This window comes from Dicentrarchus labrax, unplaced genomic scaffold, assembly GCF_905237075.1.
Source record: "Dicentrarchus labrax unplaced genomic scaffold, dlabrax2021, whole genome shotgun sequence".
Classification (NCBI taxonomy): Eukaryota; Metazoa; Chordata; class Actinopteri; family Moronidae; genus Dicentrarchus; species Dicentrarchus labrax.
In genome coordinates this window covers 13,162,875-13,172,878 of record NW_026136707.1, presented here as the reverse complement: position 1 = coordinate 13,172,878, position 10,004 = coordinate 13,162,875, and the positions used below count along the sequence as shown (strand labels likewise).

Below are 10,004 nucleotides of genomic sequence, written 5' to 3'. Positions count from 1 at the left end.
CTTGTTATTATAAAAGAATCGAGGAAAACCCATGTGGAAGATGAAGTGACAAACAAACAAAACATCATAAAGTTATTTTCTGGATATACAGCCTATGATCTAAACATACTGAAATGTTTCTAAAGAGATTATATGGACCAGAGCTTTATTATATATATATATATATATATATATATATATATATATATATATATATATATATATAATGTCAAAGGCTGCTGTGGAAGAGTTGAACTCTCTATCAGAGAAGTAAGGTAAATGTAGGATTAAGACACCCACTCAATACAACACTATATATCCTGAAAAAGAAGAGATAAACATGTAAGGAAAACGTTGAAAATGTGAAGAAATACACAGAATGAGGGATGTGATTGCATAAATGGGAAGAGAGCAGAGACTCAATCTATTTAAGACGGAAGACAAACAATTAGAGGTAGGAAGAACTTTATTTAAACATTAACATAAAACAGGTTTAATATCCAGAAATGTCATACACGGTAGATGATTTTATGTCAACATCCGGTAGGTGGCGGCATGCACCATTCACGATGCTTTGCAGCTCGACATTAGAAACTGAAGAAGAAGAAGAAGAAGAAGAAGAAGACCAAGAAAAATAAGATTTCATCTTTGAGACAAGAGTGACGCGAAGCCGAAATTTGACCTGAATCTTTTCGATAATCTCGATTTTGCTCGAGAGTCTGTGGTTGTCCATTGTGTAAGTGTTGCTCTGGGTGAGGTCGCTCTATGTGTGGTGCTGTTAATACAGAATACATTATTGCCGCGGGTCGGCGTTGGCCGTCCAATGAGCCACAGTTGAGGCCTAGCTGGCTACATCATGAGCTACATGGCTAACGTTGGCTAACCTTGACACTTTGCTCAGAGTTGTCTGGACGGAAAGGGCGTTTGCTATCATCCTAGTTAACGATTTCTGTTAACGCCAGCCAAGTTAAATAGCACACAATATTAAAATAATTTCATATTGTTCAGGTTTTGTCAGTCAACCTTGCGGTTATTGATAAAATGTCGGCCCTATCGATGGCGACAAGATAGCGTGTACGTTAGCTGTGTGTTTTAGGCCAACTTGGAAATGCTGTGGTGGTGCTGTTGTAAAGTATAATGGCTTCACTCTGAGGTGATACCAGTGGCGATGAGCGGTGTATAATAAAGTTTGTATTGTGTTTACAATACAACAAGAATAGGTTTAGTTTCAGGACTTGAGGTACAGAGCAGTTGAGGCAGACTTTGGCTAACTTGTGTGGTGTTGTATCTGATGTCTGTGTGTAGCCATGTTATTGCCTGATGATTAATCTGAATTGCTTTGCGCCTTCACATTTGTTGTGAGCTTTGGTTCAGAGGTCTGAAACCAAGCAATGGTTGATTACCATTTTGTGGTTTAAAAAAAAAAAGAGCCATACAGGTGGCTTACAACTTGCATTAGTGAAAACCAGGGTACTCAGGTTTTAATTCATCTTTGTACACTTTAAGATAATAATAGCAACATTGTAATTGGTCAGTGATTTGTGAGTCTTTCTTGGTGGTGCAAATTCCAATGCCAGTCAGAATGACGATGAGCTCCGACGAGAAGACAAATCCACTTTCTATGGAACAACGGTTTTACTGTATCCGCTTGCGACAGAGTGTACAGAGGAAAAGTTGCTGAGGCGAACACGGCGTGACAGGGAAAAGGGCAAGAAGAGGGGAGACTGCCACTATTGGATTAACCAGAACACCAGCCTCTGGAATGAACAGACTGCAGCAGCGTGCTAAAATGCCAAATCATGCAATCCACAACAGAGAATTTTTTCTATCATGAATGGAATATTTTGGGACTGGTGTTAGAGCAAGGCAATGATGCAGTGGAGGAACCTCTGAGTGAAAGGAAATACAGATTTCACTGCTCCCCTGCAAGTTTACTGCAGTTGAAGTTGTACGTCTCTTGTAGTTAGTGTGTTTTGGTTAGAAGTGTGTGCTTCATGGAGCCCAGTTCGAAAACATGAACTACTTGTAGGTGGAAAATCTGTCCTTCTAACTGATCTAACATGGAACTACCCAGAAGGAATGTGCGCCATGGGAATTTGTCCCAGGATAAAATATTTTGTTACGAGCTAAACCATTATTACAGAGAGTTAAAGAGACAGAAACTAAAATGGCTGCTTTGGGAAATAACAGCCACTTACAGAGTGAGTGTAAGCAGATAGTACTCAGCTAACTTAAATATGCCAAACCACTGTTATTGTCCTTAACCATGCTGTGATACTCTGGAGTTTTAAAGGCACAGACATGTGGGCTGCAATTTAAAAACATTCACACACAGTTTTGACTGTCTTGGCATTTGGTAAGTGAGTATTTCTTGATCAGAAATCAATGTTTCTTTTGGTGCTTTACGGCTTGTGGTTCCTGAGTGACAGACTTGGAGCTGGATCGTTGCTGGTACTGATGTAGTAAATATAAATGTCTGATGATGGATCAACAAGGCTGTCGGATTCAGAGGACCCCTTCAAAAGCAAAAATACTTGTTCTGAATTCAACCCTGGCTGAATCAGTTGAAATTCTTGGTGGTGGACTTGGAAATGTCTGACCTGACACTGATGCACAACACATGGATGCAGCATTGATTTTGGAAAAAGGTCATGAACTTGAAATGATGGCTATGGTCAGTCTTGTGTGGGCTGTCTGGGATTTGACACAGATTCTGTCTATTAGGTTTCAGCCCTCCAAAGGCTACAGCTTCATCAGCTATTTGTTATTAAAGAATTGACCCTTGAAACATTCTTACCACCAGTAGTGGTTTTAAGATCAACATATAATCGACTGCTTTTCCTTGAATTATACGTGACAACTTTGGATAGTTAACAAAATATATTTTTTGTGTGAGGTGTGCACAACATTTTCTTTCTTCAGTATTTAAGATAATATGGTTCATTTTTTTTCCAATGATGAGAATGATTAAAATGGATCTAGGAGGAAGGGTAAATGATTGTGCCAGATTGTGTTGCTTTGTGTATTTTGACCCGATGCCATATTGTCCTTTTTAAGCCAGCGGTGGATAGCATTTTTAATTTATGGAGAATACTGTGAGTAATAAAAGTCTTGTGGTAGAGAGTCTTGCATGGAACTTGATGGAATATACAGTAAATTTTGATTCTGGTTAGAATTTGCAATTGGTTTGTAGTGTGTTTGTGCCATTTCAACAAGCGTGACCTACAGTATATGTGGGCTGTTGTGGGCATTGATCGTAATGGTGTACATGGTCTCTGATGTCCTTTATTCTAACATTGCTCTTCCAGTTCAGTGGTGTTTCTTTGGAATGCCAGGAAATTGACACTGAGCTAGAGAAACTCTGTTGGCAATAATGCTGTTCTATACCCTTCTGTCTACAGGTGCTGTTGTTTGTGCTTCAGCATGGCGGTCGTCATCCGTTTACAGGGACTGAGAGTCACAGCAGGCTCTGAGGATATTCGCAAATTCTTCACTGGCCTCAAAATTCCAGATGGAGGGGTACATATAATTGGTGGGGAGCGAGAGGAAGCGTTCATTATCTTTGCTTCAGATGAAGATGCAAGAAGAGCCATGACACGGTCAGGGGGGTGCATTCAGGGTTCACCTGTTGCATTGCTACTGAGTAGTAAAACAGAGATGCAGAGCATCCTTGAAAGAAGTACAAAAAATGTAGAGCTAGATCAAAAGAGGCGACACGAGGAGAATGCAAGATGGGCTAGAAGATCTGTGGACCCTGAGGTGGGCCGGAGATCAGGTAGCAGATCGGGCCATACCCCTCCTCCCCAACACCTGAGGGCTTCAAACACTGATGACTACTTGCGTGTGTTTCTAAAAGGAATGCCATTCTCTGTGACTGAAGCGGATGTCCGTGACTTTTTTGGTGGTTTACTTGTTGATGAAATAGTCTTGTTGAAAAATGCACATGGTGTAAAGAACGGGAAAGGTCTCGTCAAATTTGCAACAAGAGAGGATGCATATGAAGGCCTGAAGAGGGATAGGAGATACATTGGGTCAAGGTATGTGGAGGTTTCAACAACAACCTTAGACGACTGGCGTCGGGCTACTGGTAACGTGTCAATGGCTGTCAACACGGATAACAACTTTGGAAGGGAGAGATCACCTATTCGCAATCAGAGGAATCCACAATATCCAAGGTCACAGTCACCTTTGGCCCAAAGGTCCATTGCTCCTTCTGACGATGAGTACTGCGTTCTGTTGGAAAATTTGTCGTATGCAGTGGAGAAAGAAGACATTAAAAAGCTTTTTCGTAATGCAAAGCTCGAGGATGACCAGATCCTGCACTTAATTGACGGTGATGGTAGAAGAACTAGATCCTCATTTGTGCTCTTCAAGAGTCTGCGTGACTATTGTGAGGCTTTGACCCACGAAAAAAGGCAGTTTCTCAACCGATGGGTTTTTACCCGCCCGATCTCAAGAGAGAAAATGATCGCCCTTCTGGAATCTCAGAGCATGGATGATAAACCTCCTGGAAGCCCGGAAAGGTTTCAGGAGAGGCCTCCATCTTACCCCAATGATGCTTATGACTCTGAGAAAGTGTGTCTGTTTGTGCGAAACCTGCCATTTGATGTACGGAAAGTTGAGATCATGGACTTCTTCCTTGGGTTTAATATTACAGAGGACAAGGTGTTCGTGCTGCATGACCATAAAGGTGCTGGGGTGGGAAAGGCTTTGATTCTCTTCCGGTCTGAGGCAGAGGCTATGAGTGCACTCTCTCTCAATGGACAACGGTTTCTTGGGTCAGAAGTCATACTGAAATGCATATCACGTTCTCAGATGCGGCAGTTGGGTGTTGAGCCACCATTGGTGCAAGAGACAATTGTGCAAGAGACACTGCCAAGAGAGGAGCAGTACTCAGGCAGGAGCAGCGAGGCATCCTATCGGCCTGGTGACACAGAGTACCCTGACTTTAGGATTTCTCGTGATGGTAACGGACCGATGACTAATGTACAGGCCAATAGCCACGGAGGTTATGATTACGAGCCCTATGCAGTAGGCCCTTACGCTCCACAAGACAGAGGTAATGGCGTTCATGGGGGTTTTGGTCCTTCAGTGCAGCATCTTGATGGTCCCACCTGTGTGAAGCTACTTAATTTGCCATTCCAAATCAGAAGCGAAGAAATCTATGACTTTTGCTATGGATATCGCATTATCCCTGGATCTGTCTCACTGCAGTACGACCAGAGTGGAAAACCCAGAGGCTCTGCAACTGCAGTATTTGAGTCCCGTCAGGAGGCGTTAACAGCAGTTGAGGAACTGAGTGGAAGACCAATAGGTCCAAGGAAAATACAGCTAACACTTGTGTGAAAGTGACATTGCTTTCCATGGTACCTTACATGCCCTTGTAGTGTGGTATATACATATACACAATGTTGATTGAAGCAAAGTGGATTTAAGGAAGGTGATTGCCTTTTTTTCCTTCCCTTTTTGATTAATGTGGCATGGCTTTATATAATTGGGAATACAGTAAAGGTTTTTTTTTTTTTTTTCCTAGCTGCAAAAAATATATTTGATTAGGCAATATGGTTTGTCTACTACTTAATATGGGTTTTGTATGCAATGCTCATCTTAGTTAAATATTCTGTTTTTGTTTTTTCATCAAAATATTTTTGTATAATTCAGCTTGCAACACTGGAGAAATGTATGTAAATTTAATTTTACTATCTGTGGCTATTGTGAAAAGTGTGGCTTTTATAAAAACACTTACCTTTGAATTGTCCGTTTTTCTTCACATATCCATCACTTAAAGTATATTTTGCTTACTGACAAACTTTGTGTAGATGATTTATTTAGATTGGGTTCAATGAAATAGCCTTAAGTGATTTAATGTACTCATGACTGAATATTAAGTTGGGATATAGTAATGCTTTTTTTTATAAACTCCAGTTGTCCGAAAGGAAGACGTGTAAAAGAGATGAGGGAGAGGAAGAGTGACCACTATGAGAAAATAATGTGTATTCATATTGGCCCTTGCCCCTTGTCTCTGATGTAAGCAATTAACACCAGTGACAGGTGTAGCATCCTCTTGGGCTACAAATAATATGGACTTTAAGGTGAAAACGGCACTGATGCCAGAACATACTGTACATGACTATGATTTGTGTGTTTAGCAAAGATCTAAATATAGTATTACACCTGGTGAATGGATTCTGGAAAATGTCCTATTCATGAAAAAAAGAAAATGGAAGTTAGTAGTAGTAGTAGTATTTATGACCACATCTTCACAATGACATGAAGACGTATCAACAAAAGCCCTGTGGGATAATTTGGCTAAATGTGCAAGCAACTTCCTCAATGCTCTGCTCCTAGTGATAATAGATCTTTTGTATTATAGTAATACATTTTATTTTGAAAGTTGTTCACCGGAAGTGGAGGTGCTGGTTTAACATGTCACCGGTCAAGTGAGCAGACAGAAAACCACGCTGAGGGAATTTTGTAGAAGTACAGGTGAATAATTAAACATGTCTTTTTTTAATATATATATATATATATATAGTAAAAACGTAAAGTAAAACGACTACGTCGAGGACTTGTAACGTGAACTTTCCCGTATATAATTAATATAATTACTCGCTAGAATTATGGTAAGTTAACATCCAGATGCAGGGAGTGCATAGAAGTTCAAACTTTGCATCATTTTGAAGCGGCATTTGTTAACCACATAACGTTAACTTCTGATTTTATCCGCAATATGTTAAAATGAGAAACGGTGTACGGTCGTTAGTCCCTGCCGTTGAACAACAAATGATTGGTAAACGTTGGACTGAACCGCTAATGGTAGCCGCTGGCCGTTGTCATGCAGTCCATGGTTGACACAGATGTCTGCCATCAAACACTGTGATGGGCAACAGTGATTTATTTTAACTTTTTCTCCAGAGTTGCTTCTTTATTGTACAACTAAGGTAGAAAGGGAGTTATCAACAGCGTTCTACAAGTATTAAGAGATTATTTATTCATGTCAAGTTCGCTTACTGTCAGTTAAACTACTTAAGCTAATAGGTCCAATTGTATTGTTCATGTTAGCTGTTGTGCTACTCATGGTGGGACATCCCTGATCAGTGACAGCTAACTTATATGTTTGTTTTTTATTCTAAGTAACTCCACTTGAGAAACTTAACGTTGATTGTATAAGATACTTATGACCTAACTAGCTAATTAGCGTCCTTACTTTAAATACTTAACTCTAATATTACATATGGTTCTGCTGTGAATTGAGGAAGATCAGCTGAAGCCTGGCATACAACTAATCCCAATACATTTCTCAGATCTATTGTCAACATGCACCTGTTGCTTTGACCCACTACAGCTACTGTCTGCAACATTTGGAAAGCAGTGAAAAGTAATATATTGAAATATGTATATATACACACATCTGCTTGTAGTAACACAGCACCACTCAGCAAATGTGATGAGCAAGCCTTGTAGTGGTTAGTAGATTTAAAACATGTCTGACCCTTACTGACACCAGAATGGAGGTATCAAGGAGAAGAGTCCTCCAAAAACACCTGGAGCCAGCGAGACCCCTGCGTCGCTGCCCTCAGGTTGACATTGGTAAGCAGTCTGCATCAGTTGGTCAGACTTCTTTATGGGGATGAATAAACTTGTTTATATTTAACGGCATGCTCATATTATAACTCTATCACTTCATTTAGAGCCCAATATGAATACTGCTACATGTGCTCAGGCACTGATGGAGGAGGTGGATCAAGAGGTAAGAAATCCCAAAGAAGATGATAATTTAAGGGTTGAAACATTACATTAGTTTCACTATCGATTATGTTTTCTATCATTTCTTGATCATCTGTAAAATGTAAAAAGAAATCACAATTCTCCTTTTAGATTGCTTGTTTTGCCTAAACAACAGTCCAAAACCCAAATGGATTCAGTTTTCCAATGTGTTGTATACACTTGAAACTGTTCAATGTTTGGCATTTTTGCTTGATATATTACTTATAAAACAATTATATTGATTATTTAAAATTGTTGTTGATTATTTTATTTTAGTAATTTCTGCTCTTCAGTATTTGAGTCTCACGGATACACACTTTGTGTTTTTCCCCAATTAAAATTCCTTTTAAATAACCATTTGCCTTTTTTCTAACTTTGCGCTCGATAGACAAATGTTGGCATAGAGCAGTTCTACAAGATTGTCAACCTGCACAAACAGAAAGAAGGTAAGACACCACAGTTAAAAGTGTTTTTTTAATGACTTGAAAATGTCATCATGAACCACCAGTGGTTTATTATCAGAATAACAGCATACTTTTTCAGATTTGCCTGATTCTAACTCTTGTAATGTATTTAATATATATATATATATATATTCTTTTTGTAGGCAGAATATCTTACTCGAGAGATTTTTTAATTGGTCTGGCTAGTTGTCCTCAGGCCAGGAAGAAGCCGGAATTCTTGCCAGAGCACCCGATAGTCTTAAACGAGGCAGTAAGTTGGGTGTAATTTTCATTGTGGTATCCTCACTAAATGGTCAAAAAAACTGTTGTCAACACTGTTGTGGATTAATTATGTTTTAACAGAGAGATCTTGGCGACCTAAGGCTTCATGAAATGAGGTGGAATGGAGGAAAAGAAGAAACGTGAGTTTAATTTTAAGTGCGAGCTCTCACTCCCTTCTGGTTATTCCATCATTGTCTTACTATGTGCTTTATTATGGGTGTTTACTTTATTGAATTTACTGCAGTGTCTTGAACGTCCAGTGTGTAACATTTAGGAGGCTCTATTAGCAGAAAAGGAATATAATGTTTATAGGTATGTTTTCATTAGTATATTATCACCTGAAGGTAATTATCATTATGTTTTTGTTACCTAAGAATGAGGGGGGGTATTCTGGGTGTTTTGTGACCACCGTAGTTTCTCCTTCGTGCTTGGAAGAGGAGGGTGAGGCGACAGAGTTGCGATAACTACACAGCTACATGCCACTGAATCCTACACACTGGATCTTTTAATAAAATAACAGTGTGAAAAATATTTGTTTCTGTTTTTAGGATGGCAGAAAGGCTTCCCTCACCCTAAGACATTTGCACAGGTGTTCCCTACCCCAAAGAGTGTTTGTTTGTGTTTGTTTTTTTCTTACTGCTTTCTGAGTGAATTTAATTTAACTTGTGATATTTTAATTTGCATGTTTATTATTTTGATGACCTTTTGAGGTGAAGTTGCACAAAGTCATAATACTAAACACCACTTTACTTTGAGTGTTGCATTTTACTTATATTTTCTGCTGTGTACAATTTTGGCTGTAGTGAAGTATTTATATTTTGTAAAAAAAAAAAGTTCTAAACATAAGATATTAATGGCTACTTTTCAGCTGTGGTGCTAATGTTTTGTTTAAAGGAACGAGAAGAAGAAAAAAAAAGCCATTCAATTCAGACTCATCATCACTCATCATATTATTAGAGTCAACAAATACAAACCATACCTGAAGTGACAGTGATGTCTGCCATCTGCTGTATTAGTTGGCATTACATCAACATTGTGAATTAACATGACTTGGTAAACATGTTGACTTGACTTATAAAGGAGTGTTTGGCTAAACCGTTTGGTGTGTTGACATTTTCTTTCTGTCATGTCATTCAAACTTGCCAGGTGCCACTCAGTGACCATACAGAGAGACTTTGCCTAACTCTGCAGTGCCCCTCTTTTTTAAAGACTATTTTAGTGTCTTTCAGCTGACTGTTTTCTGAGCCTCAACCTTGCTTGTATCCTCATTTATCAGCTATCAGCTGTTCTCAGCAGAGCCCTGTATGCTACCTGCCCATCACCAAACAGCTGGCAGTGTTTTCGATCATCTGGGGAACATAGTGGAGCATTTAGCAGCTAACGAGCCAGATTTTTTCCTAAGGGGGGTTGATGAAAACCCAAACAGAGCTTAAATGAATACATGAATACAAATTATTGATAATGTTACTACATATCTGTTGGATGCATAAATAGCAAAATAATTCATGCAGATTTAATGGCACAGACATCCAG

General features: G+C 39.2%; 2 protein-coding genes across 2 annotated transcripts; both read left to right on the top strand.

Moving 5' to 3' along the window:
• Positions 1 to 562: 562 nt before the first annotated feature.
• Positions 563 to 5,732, top strand: rbm12bb (RNA binding motif protein 12Bb). The gene is made up of 2 exons (XM_051406409.1): positions 563 to 715; positions 3,381 to 5,732. Exon 2 carries the CDS (start codon positions 3,403 to 3,405, stop codon positions 5,323 to 5,325), a length of 1,923 nt encoding a protein of 640 aa, XP_051262369.1. The 5' UTR covers positions 563 to 715; positions 3,381 to 3,402; the 3' UTR covers positions 5,326 to 5,732.
• A 135-nt stretch (positions 5,733 to 5,867) lies between these two features.
• On the top strand, positions 5,868 to 9,566 carry gra (granulito). Its single transcript, XM_051406411.1, has 7 exons — positions 5,868 to 6,465; positions 7,487 to 7,569; positions 7,671 to 7,729; positions 8,135 to 8,192; positions 8,354 to 8,460; positions 8,553 to 8,611; positions 9,020 to 9,566. The coding sequence occupies exons 2-7, from the start codon at positions 7,488 to 7,490 to the stop codon at positions 9,045 to 9,047; spliced, it is 393 nt and encodes a 130-aa protein (XP_051262371.1). The 5' UTR covers positions 5,868 to 6,465; position 7,487; the 3' UTR covers positions 9,048 to 9,566.
• The last annotated feature ends 438 nt before the right edge of the window (positions 9,567 to 10,004 follow it).